The sequence below is a fragment of the Verticillium dahliae genome, genomic scaffold (genome assembly GCF_000150675.1).
Source record: "Verticillium dahliae VdLs.17 supercont1.36 genomic scaffold, whole genome shotgun sequence".
Classification (NCBI taxonomy): Eukaryota; Fungi; Ascomycota; class Sordariomycetes; order Glomerellales; family Plectosphaerellaceae; genus Verticillium; species Verticillium dahliae.
The window spans coordinates 94,210-111,043 of NW_009276962.1; the positions used below are offsets into that span (position 1 = coordinate 94,210).

General features: G+C 57.5%; 4 protein-coding genes across 4 annotated transcripts; 3 read left to right on the plus strand and 1 right to left on the minus strand.

The window, feature by feature from the left end:
- Positions 1-1,026: 1,026 nt before the first annotated feature.
- VDAG_10338 (importin-7) lies at positions 1,027-4,796 on the plus strand (the record flags this gene model as incomplete). The annotated part of the gene is made up of 8 exons (XM_009659807.1): positions 1,027-1,116; positions 1,283-1,361; positions 1,475-1,941; positions 2,024-2,208; positions 2,270-4,137; positions 4,188-4,363; positions 4,423-4,549; positions 4,630-4,796. 8 exons carry the CDS (start codon positions 1,027-1,029, stop codon positions 4,794-4,796), a joined length of 3,159 nt encoding a protein of 1,052 aa, XP_009658102.1.
- Positions 4,797-6,000: 1,204 nt separating this feature from the next.
- Positions 6,001-7,593, plus strand: VDAG_10339 (IMP-specific 5'-nucleotidase; the record flags this gene model as incomplete). Its single annotated transcript, XM_009659808.1, has 4 exons — positions 6,001-6,025; positions 6,107-6,142; positions 6,269-6,427; positions 6,488-7,593. The coding sequence occupies 4 exons, from the start codon at positions 6,001-6,003 to the stop codon at positions 7,591-7,593; spliced, it is 1,326 nt and encodes a 441-aa protein (XP_009658103.1).
- A 1,341-nt stretch (positions 7,594-8,934) lies between these two features.
- VDAG_10340 (uncharacterized protein) lies at positions 8,935-10,875 on the minus strand (the record flags this gene model as incomplete). Its single annotated transcript, XM_009659809.1, has 1 exon — positions 8,935-10,875. One exon carries the CDS (start codon positions 10,873-10,875, stop codon positions 8,935-8,937), a length of 1,941 nt encoding a protein of 646 aa, XP_009658104.1.
- A 3,750-nt stretch (positions 10,876-14,625) lies between these two features.
- Positions 14,626-15,030, plus strand: VDAG_10341 (uncharacterized protein; the record flags this gene model as incomplete). Its single annotated transcript, XM_009659810.1, has 1 exon — positions 14,626-15,030. One exon carries the CDS (start codon positions 14,626-14,628, stop codon positions 15,028-15,030), a length of 405 nt encoding a protein of 134 aa, XP_009658105.1.
- Between the last annotated feature and the right edge of the window lie 1,804 nt (positions 15,031-16,834).

Genomic DNA, 16,834 nt, shown 5'->3' on the forward strand with positions numbered 1-16,834 from the left:
GCGAGCGCAGCTGAAGCACACCGCCCACGCCATATCGGGCTACTGAGAAGTAGGTAGGCACCTACGGTCCGTCCACATTCGTCAACCACCGAATCCCATGTTCGCTCACTTTCAGCCCGAATGGACGGGTGCGAGTCGCCAAATCCATCAGCGGCTGGTTCAACTGGGGACAGGTATTTGCACTAATCGAGCACAGGCTTTTGGTCAGCGCTACATGGACAAGAGAGACTCCAAAGCGAAGCTGAATTCGCAACACGTTGGCCAGGGTACCTGTGACGTACCCTGTCAATGTTTGACGTGAGGTACCCGCGTTTTCTCATTGCTCGTCTACCAACTGTGCCGGGGCTGGTCCCTGTTGTGCTACCATCGGTGTTGAGACGGAGTGATAGTCATGTGCTTCTGATAACTGGAAGGGGGAATTGACAAAAAAACATCTCAGACAGCACTGGTGCGGTTTGTAGTGTCGGTCGAGGACAAGGCTGAATACAGACAGCATGACACTGGAAGATGTGTAGGTGGTACCTACCTTAGGCACTTACCTGAACATCTGTTCCCCTCGCCGTCGCGCGCTCAATCCGCTACAGAGCCAAATAACAGTGGGCGTGCCCGGCTGCTGACGCGGATCCCTACAGGTGTCTTTCCTTCTGAAGCCCTCCAAAAGCCTGCCGCCTACCAGGTGTTCCCCACCCCCCTCTTTACAGTTTAGATTCCCTGTCGTCCTTGCCTGCCTCGTTTGCCCTGTCTGGGGGAGAGGTCAAGGTACATGACGAACAGCGTTCTGGTGCAGCACCGGACAAGTACCCCCATCGCCCTCAACCCTGGGATCCCTGGATTCTCTGAATGCCCCGCCATTTACTCGACGCACCGCACCCCGTGCTTGCTCGACGCCCAAAATTTTGTGACTATCGCCGCACGACCATCTCGCACCCGACCATAATCCATCCTCTTCTGGAGACCCCCCCCTCCCCTCCTTCACCCCTCCAACATCGCTCCTTTCAGAAAGACCCGTCCAGAAACCCGCCCACGATGGACACAACGGCGATCCGCGGCCTCCTCCTGGCCAGCTTGGATCCCGATGCCGACACCAGACGGAGGGCTGAGTTGCAGCTGAAGCAGGTATGCGCCCGCCCTGACCGACATGAACAAAATCCCCCCTTCGCCCCTCCTCTCCTCGGGACTCGCGACGCGATGAGCGGCAACGGCCCATGTCGCGCTCACAAGACCATGCATTATGGCCCGTCAGTATGTTGCAGCTCGCTGACGCTTTTTGGCCTTCGTGTAGATTGAGGAGCAGCCCGGTTTTATGGACGTGGCCCTCGATATCCTTCAGGCAGAGCAAGACAACAGTGTGCGACTATCAAGTACGTTCTCCCCCGACATCATGTCCCTCCGGCCTTTGCGATTCGAAGTCCTTGTTTGCCGGACTGCCTTTCCCCTCGGTCTTGTGCTTTCTGACATTGTCCACTTCTTCCAGCCGTCATTTACGTCAAGAACCGAGTCAACCGATCATGGGCGAAAACCGACCAGTACGCCAGCGAGGCCTTGATACCCGAAGATGAAAAGGCGCGCTTCCGCGATCGGCTGCTGCCCATCATGGCTGCCTCCCAAGGAGGTGTGCGCCAGCAGCTTATTCCTGTCCTGCAGAGGATCCTGCACTTCGACTTTCCAGACAAGTGGCCCAATTTCATGGACTACACCACGGAACTTCTCAACACAAATAACGCCCCCTCTGTCCTTGCTGGCCTCCAGTGCCTGCTCGCCATCTGCCGCGCCTGGCGTTTCCGATCTTCCGACAATGAGAGCCGCGTTCATTTTGATAAGATCATTGAGCTCAGCTTCCCCCGTCTCCTGACTATTTGCAATGAGCTCGTCACCCAGGAGAGCGATGAGGCCGGCGAGATGCTGCACCTCGCCCTCAAGGCGTACAAGCACGCGACTTGGGTAGGCAGCCCTTGCTGTTTTCCCCCCTTCTTTTTCTCCGCCGTGGTCTCTCTTGCGTGCACCAGGCTAACCATGGCTGCAGCTCGAGCTGTCTGCCTTCCTGCGCCAGCAGCAGAACAACATTGCGTGGTGCACCGTCTTCCTGAATACCGTTTCCAAGGCTATCCCTGCCAGCGCCATGGTAGAGGACTCCTTTGATCGCGAGAAGCATCACTGGTGGAAGGCCAAGAAGTGGGCATACTTCAACCTCAACCGTCTCTTTATCCGGTAAGCAAGCCATGCACCCCCCAGCGTACTTGGTCATCACATGGCCGACTAACCCTTGCAGACACGGCAACACACAGTCAGTCGCGGGCTCCAAGGATGACGGCCAGGTGCAGTTCGCCAAGGAGTTCTCTACAACGATCGCTCCGGAGATCCTCAAGCACTACCTCGCGGAGATTGAGAAATGGGTGGCCAAGACAGCCTGGCTGAGCCGACCATGCCTGACCTATACCCTCGTTTTCCTTGACGAATCCGTCCGTCCCAAGGAGATGTGGGATCACCTCAAGCCGCATTTGCAGAACCTTGTTACCCATTTCGTATTCCCTGTGCTTTGCCTGTCCGAGGAGGATGTCGAGAAGTTCCAGGAGGAGCCCGACGAATATCTCCACAGAAAGCTCAACTTCTACGAGGAGGCTTCTGCGCCTGATGTAGCCGCCACGAACTTCCTGATTGGCCTCACCAAAAACCGCAGGAAGCAGACATTCGAGATTCTCAAGTTTGTCAACGCCGTCGTGAACGAGTATGAGCAGGCGCCCGACGACAAGAAGAACCACATTGCCAAGGAAGGCGCCCTGCGGATGATTGGCACCCTGGCGCCTGTCATCCTGGGCAAGAAGAGTCCCATCGCCGACCAAGTCGAGTATTTCCTCGTGCGATACGTCTTCCCCGACTTCACCAGCTCTCAGGGCTACCTGCGCGCTCGTGCCTGCGACACTGTGGAGAAGTTTGAGCAGCTCAACTTCCAGGATCAGAACAACTTGCTCACCATTTACCGCCACATCCTCGACTGCATGGCCGACCCTGATCTGCCTGTTCGCGTAACGGCCGCGCTGGCCCTCCAGCCTCTCATTCGCCACGACATCATCCGAACTAGCATGCAGCAGAGTATCCCTACTATCATGCAGCAGCTCCTGAAGCTCGCCAACGAGGCCGATATCGATGCCCTTGCGAACGTCATGGAGGACTTTGTCGAGGTCTTCGCCACAGAGCTGACGCCCTTTGCTGTGGCTCTCAGTGAACAGCTTAGAGACACGTACCTGAGAATAGTCCGTGAGGTCCTCGACAAGAACCGCAACGATGGCGGCGATGACGATTTTGGCGACTATCTCGATGAGAAGTCCATCACCGCGCTGGGTGTGCTGCAGACCATTGGCACTCTCATCCTGACGCTGGAGAGTACCCCCGACGTTTTGCTTCACATTGAGGCCATCCTGATGCCCGTCATTCAGGTCACCCTGGAGAACAAGCTCTACGACCTTTACAACGAGATTTTCGAGATTATCGACAGCTGCACCTTTGCTGCCAAGTCCATCTCGCCGACCATGTGGCAGGCTTTTGAGCTCATCCATGCGACCTTTAAGGCTGGCGCCGAGCTCTATCTCGAGGACATGCTGCCTGCCCTCGACAACTTTGTCCAGTACGGTGCACCGCACCTTATCCAGAAGCAGGAGTACGTGGAAGCGCTGTTTTCCATGATTTCGGACATGTTCTCCGACGCCAAGGTCGGCGGCGTGGACCGCATTTGCGCATGCAAGCTGGCCGAAGCCCTCATGCTGAACCTTCGTGGCCACATTGATAACTATGTGCTTCGCTTCATCGAGTTCGCCATGTCGGTCCTGACGGCTACGGATGTCAAGATCAAGGCGTACAAGATCCACCTAATGGAGCTGGTCATCAACGCTATTCACTACAACCCTATCCTGACCCTTCAGTTCCTCGAGGCCAAGGACTGGACCAACCGCTTCTTCAGCCTCTGGTTCGGCAGCATGTCCACCTTCTCCAGGGTCCACGACAAGAAGCTCTGCATTGTCGCCATCTCTGCCCTTCTCAGCCTTCCCCCTGACCAGATTCCCCAGAGCGTTTCCGTCGGATGGCCCAGGCTGCTGCAGGGCATCACTGAGCTGTTCAAGACCCTGCCCTCCGCTATGAAGAGTGAGTTGACTTGACACACATGCTGAACCTCCTGACTGACGATGAAACAGACCGCGAGGAGGCGCTCAGGGATGACTACCACCTCGAGGGCAACTACGAGTACGGTGACGACGACGACTGGGGCGACGATGAGGCCAACTGGAACGCCGAGGAAGGCCCCGAGGCCGAAGAGACTGGCGAGGCCCGGGACGAGAGCACAGCATATCTTGAGTTCCTCAACGATGAGGTGAGCCCGAACCACGCTACTGCGCTTCCACACTTTGACAAGACTGACGGATCGCACAGGCACAAAAGTTCAGCCGCGGCCTCGAGGAAGCCGAGAGCGAGGATGACCTTGGTGAAGACAGCGTGCTGCTAGAGTCTCCCCTCGACAAGCTCGACCCTTATCAATTGTTCAGCGGCACCCTGATGAGTATGCTCCCCCCCTCCCCATGTCTAACAACCCCCCCCCCCCCCTTCAAAAGGCAGGCTATGAAACTGACATTTCTGTAGAACTTGAGTCTGAACAGCCCCAGTTCTACGCATCGCTTGCGTCTCACCTATCTGCGGAAGACCAGGCGGCTCTCCAGGGTATCATGGCCAAGGCCAGCGAAAACGCCCAAGCGCAGCTCATCGCGCAACAGCAGGTGGCTGCGACGGCTAACGACAGCGTGGCTTAGTGATGCAGCATGCAACAGGAAGCCTGGGTCTTGCACAGACACCGTGTTGGATGGCAATGCGTTCCTCGCATAACACGCCGTGGCGTAGGTGGCTCATGGCAAGGAGAGCACGGCGTGTTTGGTTCGGACGGCAATTGTGAGCTCCTCTCATGAACGCCGTCTGATGGCCCTTGACGTCTGGTCCCACAGTCGTGCAAGGGCAAGAGGGGGAACCCAGCATGCCAAGTGCGCCGCAGGCGTCGTGGACGAGTTTAGGCGGTACATTCCCCAGGGCAAAAACACAAGCCGCAGAGAGCGGGTTGTGAGTCTATACGAAAGGGTAAGCAACGGACAGGCTTTGCTCACGCGAAATGATCTGTTGGATTGGGTTATCGCCCGTTGTGGGCAAAGCAAGTGTGAGGACTGATTGCACGTCGTCGAGGTTCGAGGATGGCCGAGTAGTGAGGAAAGACGTGCAAGGAAGAAAGATAGACAGGCACCTGGGTCGCTCCGAGTACAGATGTCAACACGGTGGCCGGAAGACGTGGTGGCCGGCCCCCTGGTTTGGAAGTGTCGTGCAGATGGAGGAGTTGAGTTGATGATGAGTAGTTATTCCCCGCCCCCTTACCCCCGCCCCTCGCTCCCTCCCCCGCCCAGCCCAGCACCATTGCACGAATCAAAGTAAAAAACAAAGAAAGTTCAAATATCATTCCGTTTTCCGCTCTGTTGTGAAATATGGTAGCTCGTAGTGATAGACCGGGGATTGATAAGATGATGACCAACAGAAACCAGAGGGATAAGGTCTCGCGATACAGTACGTCGTTTAGAGCGCGTTGAGGGGAGTTCTACAGAGTTCGCTCGAGTCAGGACGAGAGGGTTCCAGCGAACCAACCCAGCTGCACCTGCACCCAGTTGGGCCCGACCGAATGCCACTAAACAACATTGGGGCGGTCACCGGCGGGGTCCGAAGGTGAGACCAAGCAGCGGTGGACCTCAACCACGGTCACATGGCTCTAGACCGAAAGAACGACCAGTCATTCCCAACTTATCCTTCTCCCCATACTCACGAGAATCTACTCTGGGCTCTCATTTTGTTGCACATTTGAAGTTTGCATCTGGAGTCTGGGACACGGTGGTGCCTTCTCCCCATTCTCACTCGTCCTATCTACTGGCTCGCGAGGCCTCCTTCGCCCCTTCCCTCTTCCCTCTTCAAAACCAGCACAACATGACGACCAGATACAGGGTTGAATGTGAGTGCAGACACAGCGGTGCTCGAAGCCCGATGGTTCTCTTCTCAGAAAGCGCGTCCACGAAGCTGACTTGAAACCAAGATGCCCTCAAGACTCACAGGAGAGACCAGTTCATAGGTACGGATCCTTGTACCACCTTGACTCGCTCCGCCTGGGCGACGAGGTCATCCCCACACCAGCGACGGTGCTCAGAACCAGCGACGCAGCTCAGGACCATCAACGACTGACTCACACATCTTTCAGAATGGATCAAGGGTCTTCTGGCTGTGCCCTTTGTCCTCTACTCCCAGCCGACGGGAGTGCTTGATGCGAATGGCACGAGTCTCGCGCGGACGGCCGAGGAGGCTCACCGTCGGTATGCCGAGATCATGCGTGACGTCGAGCTCATGATCGACGATCACAGTGAGTGGAACATGATACATCCCCGACATGCACAGGTTGCTAATACGATGGCCCTCAAAGTCACTCTACAACCAAACAAGGTTCCTTCCAAGCTGACCATGCTCGTCCCTGGGGTCGGCCCATTCTTCACCCGCCTGCCCCTGGAGGCGGCCTTCAATCACCAGGATCGCAAGCGGTACATATCGTCTCGGCGCTATGTGTCCCCGTCCTTCAACGACGTCCGTCTTGTCCTCAACACAGCCCAGACAATGGCCGTCACCTCGGGTTCTCTCCAACTCGCCACCTTTGATGGAGACGTTACCCTCTACGACGATGGTCAGTGCCTGGAGCCGTCGAGCCCCCTCGTTCCTCGCCTCCTTGACCTCCTCCGCCGTGATGTCAAGATTGGCATCGTCACGGCTGCCGGCTACACCACGGCCGACCGCTACCACGAGCGGCTCTACGGTCTCCTCGACGCCGTGGCGGCCTCGGCCAGCCTGTCCGAGGAGCAGAAGCGCAACGTCGTCATCATGGGTGGCGAGGCGAACTACCTCTTCGAGCTCGACCCCACCGTCCCGCACCTGTTGGCGCCCGTGTCCCGCGACCGCTGGCTCACGCCCGAGATGGCGACCTGGTCCGACGCCGGCATCGCCGCCCTCCTCGACGTCGCCGAAGCCGCCCTGCGCGACTGCGTCCGCTCCATGAACCTGCCCGCCACCATCCTCCGCAAGGACCGCGCCGTCGGCATCATCCCGACCGACCCGGCCGTCCGCATCCCGCGCGAGTCCCTCGAGGAGACGGTCCTCGTCGTGCAGAAGATCCTCGAGCTCTCCGCCCTCGGGTACGCCGCCGAAGGCGCCGACCGTAGCGCGCCCCACCCGCCCGTCGGCGCCCGCATCCCCTTTTGCGCCTTCAACGGCGGCCGCGACGTCTTTGTCGACATTGGCGACAAGTCCTGGGGCGTCACCGTCTGCCAGAACTGGTTCGCGTCGCGCGGCGGAGCCGGCGCCGCGGCCGGCGAGCCCATCCGCGGCGAGAACACGCTGCACGTCGGCGACCAGTTCCTCAGCGCCGGCAGCAACGACTTCAAGGCCCGCAGCGTCGGCACCACGGCCTGGATCGCGAGCCCCGCCGAGACGGTCGAGCTGCTGGATGAGCTTGCCGGCATGATGGACGGCAAGGCGTGACGCGGGGGGTTCGAAACGTCCTCTGGCCTTCTTGCCTAGCCCGGCGGCCTCATCCGCCGCGCGTGTATGCGTAGGAGGCTGCGCATAGGATGCATGCCGGCGGGGCCAAGGCCGTGTCTTCTCGACGATCCAGCCCCACGGCATGGCGGAGCGAAACACCTGAGAATGGTGTTGCGCCGTCCATGTCCGCATCTTCGTCTGTGTTCGGCCGGCGTAGGGAATCGCGCGTGAAAAACTCGGTTTCCCACGGCGGACAGTTGTCTTGCGCAGACAAGGTCAACGAGGCTGAAACGGGAAGGCTATGGAGTAAAGTCGTTGTTATGCCTGGTCGGGAGGCCCTGGGAATGTGCCCTCGCGAAGAGTAGCCTCGAGTTTGCCCACAATATAGCTGGTGCCCGCTGTTCGTCTAGTACGTACTGTTCGCCTCGTATCTTCTGTTCGTCTAGTATCCAATTTGAAGACCTCAACCTCGATAAACAACTCGACTGCGCGCGCTGTGATTTGTGCTGCTGCGGGATGATGGATGACCAAGCAATGTCGTCTCCTGACTGGCAGACGAACTTGCTGTAGCTCTTGTGTCAGGGTTTGAGTCTGCCTTGACCGTGATTCTCGAGATCGGAGAAAGACTTGACGCGTGGTCTGCTTCAACACTCGGGCAGGACCGTCATTCGATGACAACAGGAGCGGCGGCTCCCAACCGTTGACCAAAGAAAAGCCATGAGAAGACGCGGTGCCGACCAAGAGATGTACTTTGTACGAGTGTTATATTCTTTTGCCCTGTCTCAGCGGCAGCCCCTCACCTTCTACCTCGTCTACCGCTCTACCAAATAATCTATCCCGCCGGCTCCTCCCTGGGCAGCCGACCACCCCTGGCCAAGGTGGGTAATTTTTTTTCTGTTCCGGCCAAAACCAGCTTTGTTCTGTCTGGCATAAAAATGAAGAAAAGGGGGGTATTGTGTTGTGCCGAAAAATCGAAAAGCAAAGCCCATACCGCCAGCCCAACCGCGTGCCGACAACCCTATACCCATGCATGCAAGCCACGAAAAAATAGTGTTTCGGGAACCCTGCCACCGACTCAAGGCCGATCAGATAGGGAGTTCTCTGTGTCATCTGAATCCCGTCGCCGCCAAAACAGTTCGCCTGCTGATATGTGAAAAGCCCGAGGTGAAGTGACAAAAGAAAGTTGTTGTGCAACTGCGGAGGCTGCATTTGTGTGTGTGTGTGTGTGTAAAAAGAGAGAGAATGAGGACAACGAACAAGCGAAGAGAATCGAAGCGCAAAAGGAGTTGCGCACCAAACTGGATCTGGATGCAACTCAGTCGTCGACGAACTACTCCCCCCTTAAAAGGCGGTGCCCAGCGGCGCACCGAAATTTGTTGTCTTCTTGAGCTTCAAAGGGACGTCGACTTCCACGTCCTTGTCTTGCGGCGACTCGGACTCGCTGTCATGATCAGTGACAGCGCTGGCATCGCCGGCTCCCTTGTTTTCGAGTCCAGCTTGTGCCTTGTCCTTCGGCTCCTCTGCTGCTTCGTCCAAATCGTCCTGGAGGCAGACTGGTGTTGAGTCTTGCCCTCGACTAACATCCTCCAGCTTTTCCGACAGTCGCCTCAAGAAAATCTCATCATGCGCGGGAATGTTGCGGATCATGAGAGGGCCCTTCAATTTGATGTCTTCGGCCGGTGCTTCCAGAATGGGTTCAGGGTGATCCTCCGCCGAGGCTTCAAGCTCGAAAGCCACCGAGTCTTCAATTCTGCGAGTCCGTCGACCTAACGCCCCAATGTCAAGAGACAGCGCTGGCGCCGCATTAGTCTGCCCGAAAGTGGGCGTAGGGCTGGTGCTTTCGCCTGCAACGGTGGCAGTTTCAGTTGCTGCAGCCGTAGGCAAATGCGATAGAGAGTGGTTCGGAGTGTGGCCAGCATGCATGACGAGTCGGTCCGTGACTGGAGCGGACAGAACCTGCAAAGTGTGGTCCTTGGACGAGGCCCGCCTGCCTAGCGGAATGCCTGACTCGCCAGGTGGTGAGGGGTTACGTGAAGACGTTTTGGAGTCATCGGTCCCCGAGTCGGTGAACGTTTCCTTCTGAACAGCGGGTGCTCTGACGGAGATTCCTTCGAGCTCAGGGTGAATCGTCTGAATGTCGACGACTGGCACGTCTTCACTCGTGGGAGAAGCGAGGAAATCAACGGTAGGTGACTTCATCGGTTGCATGTTGGGGTCGAGAGGGACAAAGGTCGTGACCGTGGGTTGCTTGGAGGGTGAGATGCGTGAACCGCCGGGGCTGAAGAGGTATGATTGTGAAGAGGGATAGAGAGGGTTGAAGTTCGAGAGAGCCGTGCCGGCGAGTTCAATGCCACGAGAGTGGCGTCCATCGGTTGCCGAGGCACTGGCGCTTGAGAGCGAGAGAGGGAAGTCGGTGGAACCGTCTCCACCGGGGCGGACGCCGGGGATGGCCACGCTGACAGCGGCGACCTTTCCGGCGCGTTCGAGTTCTAGCCGCTGCACCATGCCCTGAAGTTGCACAGTGTTACTTTCGAGGCCTGCGACTCGCTCTTGGAGCTGTTGGATCTCTTGGAGCATAGCACTCTTCTCTGCATCCCACTCGGTTCGCTCTTCTTCCATGATGACGCGTTCCTCCTTGTACACCTCCTCTATGCGTTCCCGGTTGGCCTCCATGTATTTACGCTCAGCCTCCCAGGCCTCGCGAATGCGGCTGTTTTGCTGAGTCAGGCGGCGAATCGTCTGGGCGGCGGCAGAAGCCGATGAGGCATCGGCAGAGCTAGACCTCGGGAGCGGTTGTGATTGCGAATACGGGATGGACAGGGCATAGGCATTGCCGCTGTTCATGGAGGCGGGATGGATGTTTGGTGAGGTGGCGGCGGAAAGGGTCTTCCTGTCCAGCCTCGCACGGTTGACGGGCGGCGACAAGCTGCTGTGACGGCGCTGAACAGACGCGTGTTCGAGGCCGGGGACGGACCGCACGGGTTGGGCCTGCGGCGAGAGGAAGCTCTGTAGGTTGGGTGTGTGACGGACGGCACCTGAGGAGAGGGGAGAGTAGCTGATGGAACTGGACGTGTTGGTCATCTTGGTGTCGAAATAGCCCGTCTGGCTTGTGACGCGCGAGAGAGGGAGGGAGAGAGGTGAGGCGACGGAATGCGACGAGAGCGACTCGCGACTGCTACGGCTCAGGTCGGTCTGGTCCGCCGGCCGAATGGCAGGTAAAGTCAGGGCATCGCTTGAACGGGCGCCCGGAGGCAGGAAGGTGTCGGGTTGCAGCCTCGCCATGTTCGATCTGGAGGACCTGGGCAGTCGCATGGACGATGAGTGAGGAAGGGGGCCGATGCACGCCATTGGGAGCCGGGGGCGATCTTGGACGACGAGTCGGAGCGACGGCGACAGTGGGTTGGGGTACGCGGTCTGCCTAGTGACTCGTGGCGGATGGATCGGTTGGCAAAGTGTGGTGTTCGAACTGAGACGACCGAATGACGGTAAGTGCAAGTGCAAATGCAAGTGGACGCGTGAACGACGGTCCGGACCTGCAATGGCTAACAAGTGGCAGCGGAGCGAGCAAAGGGAGGTGTTTCTCAGAGGTATGACGCAACCTGTCTTGTCAATGGATGCGAAGCGGAATGTTGAGAAGTCGCGATAGGGGTCATCCTCGTCAACAAGGATGAGTAAGGTGAGTAGGTGCTGGCCGGAAATTCGAGCCCGACGTGTTGAGAACCTGAGGCGGCGGATGGGTGTCGTGAGGCAATGAGCGTTTGAATGTCGGGTAGAGTGTGCAGAAGAATGGAGGATGGAGGGGAAAGTGGGAAGCCGAGTGAAATGGGGTCTGGAAGGTAAAGAGCCGAAGTTGTCGTGAGTCGAGCCGGGCATGGGGCCCGACCCAGTGAGGTGGAGAGAAGTGGCCAGGGTTGGGCAGGCACAAGGCACAGGGGCCCCCGTCTCTCGTCCCTTCGTCGCTTCTTGTTTGGGTAGCTGGCGGGGGGGTCTCGCGGTTGCCCTTACCGCCTGAACTGGCCTCGCATGCCTGCCACGCACCACTACTGCTGGCTCTGCTGGCTCTGCTGGCTCTGCTGGCTCTGCTGGCTCTGCTGGCGCTGGCTGGCGCTGGCTGGTCCCGCTGCCGGCCTGCCTCGGCGGGCTCTGTCTCGCCTTCCCTCTCTTGCCTCTGTCTTCTCTGCCCTTCCCCCTCTTGCCTTGTGACACGCGATCTGCAGGCTTTGACACCGGTCTCCACCGCGTCACTACATGAGCGATGGTCCGACTGCTACTGGCTCAAGGCAAGGTGCCCATTCTTCATCTCACCGAGTTCACGGTGTCACTTGTCATGGCATGTTTGTGCTTTTGCCCAGCGAACCGAAAAAAGGGGTGGCACACTTTCGACCATCAGCTCAGGATGGGAAAAGGCCATTCATTTGACAGCAATAAAATGCAATGCACCACCCCCCAACATGGCAAGCCGTGCCCAGACATACAGAACGGCGGAAGCACCAGCCCCCGTCCCGGTTGGACCCTGGATCTGCGCCGCGTCTGGTGTGAGCCCAATTGGGACTGGCTGGGTTGTGTGAGGGGGAGGAGGATGAGTAGGCACCCGTGGCAGCCGACGACAAATCGGGTGAATCGGGTGAATTGGGGGTTTTTAATTGGGGCCAGAGGGAGTCCCCAGGGGGGGGGGGGGGGGGGGGTTGTCGTGGATGAGAGGAGAGGGCCCGGGTCGTGCGAATTATGGCGAAGAGGCCCCAACTATCCTGCTGCAAAGCTTCCCCAAGCTGTAGCCGCAAGGGACGCAGCGTTGTGAGCTTCTTCTTCGTCTTCGTCTTTGCAGCACCATGTCTTCGTCATTAACCTGTCGACCCATGATCAAAAACGTTTCCCTCCCAGATCGCGTCCCGCGAACCATGTTTCATCAGCACGGACAGGTCTGAAGCCCATCCAGCATCCAACAATCAGTAAATAGCTGGATCGCTGTCTAGGACCTGCAGGGCACGGCAACCCAGACGCCACCTGACTACGGCCCGCCCTCCCCTGGATTCCCCTGGATCCGTTCCCTGGGATCTTCGATACGCAGAGCCTACCTGTGGTTCTTGCTTCTTGACTGATCTGCCTCAGCTCGTCCTCTTGGCACAGAAGAGAGGGACGAAATTCTCCTTTCATTCACACCATCTTTTCCCCTGACACTCATTCACTGCTTGGTATTGCCGTTGATCTCCAGACCCACCGTTTCGCCCGCCAGCAAACTATCAACGGCCGCGTGTGCACGCAGCCCGCAGATCATTGATGGCAGTCCTCAGCTCGTCTGGCCCCGATGGAGTGGGGTGGCGGCTCCTGCGCTGGACTGCAGCTCCTCCTCCTCGTCTCATTGCTCAACGTTCATTGTCCGTCTTCAGAAGCAACGAGGACCGCCTGTAGCTGTCGCCGCCATGAATGCTGTGCCTGTCTATGCACTTGCTACGATTAGGGTCTAGAAGTCGCTAGACCCTGGCTCGACGGCATCGCATTTGGGGGACAGCTGTCTTCTAACCCAAGCCTGACTGATCACGACGCCTCACCTATTGTGGAGTTCTCGGCAAGCACTCACTCCACCATCTAAAGCAGCCCCTAGTTGGCTCGCGGAGAAGGGCTTGATGCCGGTCAACCACCAGGGATGTCATCTCAATCCACGAATAGAATAGGAACGACAAAAGTGCATGATGCCCGAGGCTCACAGCCCAGCTTGACGAATGACCATCGAGTAGATACAGACTTTTGCATCTGCGGTGGAGGACCGTCGTCAATTGACGAGGTCCACGGGGGCAAAAGAGGCGTACAGTACCTGAGGTTGTAAGCCCGTTCGGTGGAGCTTTGGCGTCGTCTGGTCGGTCACTCTCGAGCGCCACGCCCGCAACTTGGCTCATTTCCCTATTTCACCGCCGCCTCTCCACTTGCAGCCAATGTTGGACATGAACACGGTCAACATCTCCAGCGAGTACCTGAAAAGATACATTGACCGCCTGCTCACCTTCCAGTTCCAGCGCCTACCCCAGACTGACTTGCGCTTACCTCGGTCTCCTTCACCGCGAGCCCCTGCCCTGCCAGCCACACTCGGCAGGTCGGGCCTGACCGCCTGCGCACTCTGATCTGGCGTCTAGGCGCGGCCAAGACGGCCTACCATCGTGACTTCCTCAGTCGAAGAAAAGCGAATGATGCAGTCCCGTTGGCCAGGGTGCTTTCGTCACGCGCACGAGCAGGTTTTCTGCCTCACGCGCTCTTGCCCGCGCTCTGTACGAATTGCAGAGACGCATTTGGCGAGTTAAAACATCGCGTGGGGAAAATCGTGTTCACAGAAACGCTTCATACCTTAGATCAAGTACTGACTGGAGTGCTTTGTAGACAAGCGATGCCATGGCCAAGATGTCTCTGTCCCCCCCGCTTGTTCGTTAATAAGGGCCTGTGTCAGTTCCCCGTGTCGGCCTTCCAGAGAGGTTCTGTAGCGGGCGCATGGCGAGGAGTGAGACACCTCCGGCGAGGATTCTGGTCGGGCTTGATATGGGCGTTGACTTGTGGCCCGGGGTATATGCCACTTGCTGGCGTCCTTACATATGATGAAGCGCGATGATGTTCGTGTTCTCTGGCTATGGGGTTCCTCGGCGCACCCGAGGGAAGAGCAGTGAGATGCTGAAGGTGGAAAGTCAATTGAGCTACACAGCCATGCTAGGCGAGGCAGTCTTGACGTTGAGATGATACAACGGGACGAAGCGTTCACACTGGAAGGTCAGCTGAACTACGAATAGACTGACTGTTTGCTCATCCCTTGACTTCGACACGGAAAAAAATATAAGTAGATCCACATCACCTTCCATGTTGGCTGTGTACAGTAGGCGGTGGTTGATAGACGGTGGCTGTGAGTCTCAGTTCGCCTTGAGACTTTCGGTGCCACTCATGGCGACAAGACCGGCCTGATGTAGCATGCCTCAAAAGCTGAGGTCCACCTTTGGGGGCTGTCGATTCCCTGATGATCTGTTCTCATGAAAGGCCTTCAGCACCCCGGATCTCATGGTGTCGGCCGATGGGCTGTTCCAGACGAAGCTTATTCTCCAGAAGGCTCCGTTGCCATCGGTGCCTCCCGAGCTGCCCCAACCCGACAAGCGAGCTGATCCAGTGGTGGCTGGCAACAATGGATTGACGGCTCCAACTCTACTGCCACCGTGGCTCGTAGTCCAGTTCCCGAGCACTGCGTTCTCGAAGCTATGGGCCGAGATGCTGAGGAAGAAGTACAAGGTACCAGGTATCGTGGGCTTCCTCCTCAATCATCCGATCACTCAGAATGGCCGCGAGCTCTGGACTGCGGTAGTTCCGAAAAAGCAGGCCTCGCCGCCTTGCTCCGTGACCTGGGCCTCGCTGAGATGCTCCGATAATCATGTCGCACGAGCTGAACACGCCAAGTCAGCGCAACTCTAGCTGTGTGCGCTTACCCCGGGATGTGGAAGACCGGGTGATTGCAGTCGCACCTGAAATCGAGGGGCGCCTTTCTGCATCATCAGCATCGCTCCCCCCCAACACCAATTCTCCAATATCACATTGATCGCGGGGAAATCCGGGGCCTTAACCGGGATTAGGGAAGGTAGAGGTTTGCCATGCATGCCGCCACCATGTATTTAGGATCCGCCATAGTACGTTAAGAAATGATCAAATGCGCATGGGGTTTTGTTGAGAACGACGGCAACGGGGCGTGGGGGAGAAGGCTCGATGAAACACGAGTCAGTCGTCCCATTCGCAGAGATCACCAACGTTATGCATTTGTCCGACCCTATTTGCTTGGCAGGTCTTATTGCCTTGGAGCACAGTCAAACCCTAGATTTCGATCGCTCAGATTCCAGTTCCAGTCCGGCCGCTTGTTCGTTTGACGGAAAAATTACTACACGACTCGGAAGGGCTGACCATGAGAGCCTGCGGGCAAGCGGATCTACCTAGTCACCGGTGCATCGCTGTTATGCTAATAAAGGCTGTGTTTTCTTCTGCTGATCTATCTGGCGCTGGTATGTACGGGATGAAGCCCGTGAATGATGACGAGATCGCGATTTCCCGTACTCTTCTTGACAGGCAGGCTACGAGGCGGCCAGTTACACCCACACCAAGGATCGTGGGCCACGACATGACGTACCCTGCGTCTTACCTATGGTATGCCAACAAAAATTCCCTGCGTACCTTTTTGTGAGTCCTCGGTGCTTGGCAATTCCCTCGTCCGAGTCCGTGTCCGTGACAGTGTGTGTTGCGGCACTCTCTCATGGCTGTATTGCCCTTGGTAGTGAGACATTATTCGCAGGGTCAAATGGTCAAAGCAATGGAGTCCTGCTGACTGATTTCGACAGATCATCTAGTTATGCCTTTGCAATGGATGTCAAGGAGTGGCACACATCGCAGAGCACATACATGTACAAGGGGGGTACTCTGACGTCTGCAGATGAGCGGGTCGGTGACGGATCACGGCAACGGTCAGGCAGCGTGCCTATCGTACGTGACGAGGGGGGCTCTTTGATGGTAGATGCGGATACAGGTAGTCAAGTCGCGATCGACATGTATGCCTGAATAGGGTTGTCGCATGATTGATTGGCTTGTGACTACTTGATCATTGTCTATCGGTCTGTCACGGGAGGAAAAGACTGGACGCCTTGACCAAGCCACAATCAAACATCTGCTTGATTCAAGGGGAGAAGAGGGAAGAGATCATCTTTTGGACGGTTGGTCAGCGACGATAGGTGCCGCTTCAGCCGTGGGAGTCCAATCAGGTCCAGACGGCGCGAGCGACCTGAGGTAGCTGCCAGCATAGCGCATCTCTCACCACAACTCGCGCGGCTCGTCAATACTTCTAATGTGCTTCGCCTAGGTGTCGTGATGGAAGAGACAGACTTGCGTTGGGAAGCCAGTAGTGCCTCCCAAGCATCCGCCATGTTGGCTGTCAAGGGATAACCAGCGTTGCCCCGATGTCGCGATGATTATATTGGTTCCTGCAGTCCCGGAGACGAACCAAGCCGAATTCCAGGCCCGGGGTTTGCTTGGCATCATCCTCCCCCCACAAAGGTTCTCCCCCCAAAGGGCGCCAGGTCGCTGGGCCCCCCCCCTACTCCCTCCGTTCTTCCCCTTTCTTTTTTTTGGTTCTGGAGCCTCTGAAGGGTCGCAGTGGGTGTTCTCCCCCTAAATTTCGCGCTTTGGGGTTCGGGGGCTCCTTTTTACCCCCGCCCTTACTAAAAATATATAAGGGGGA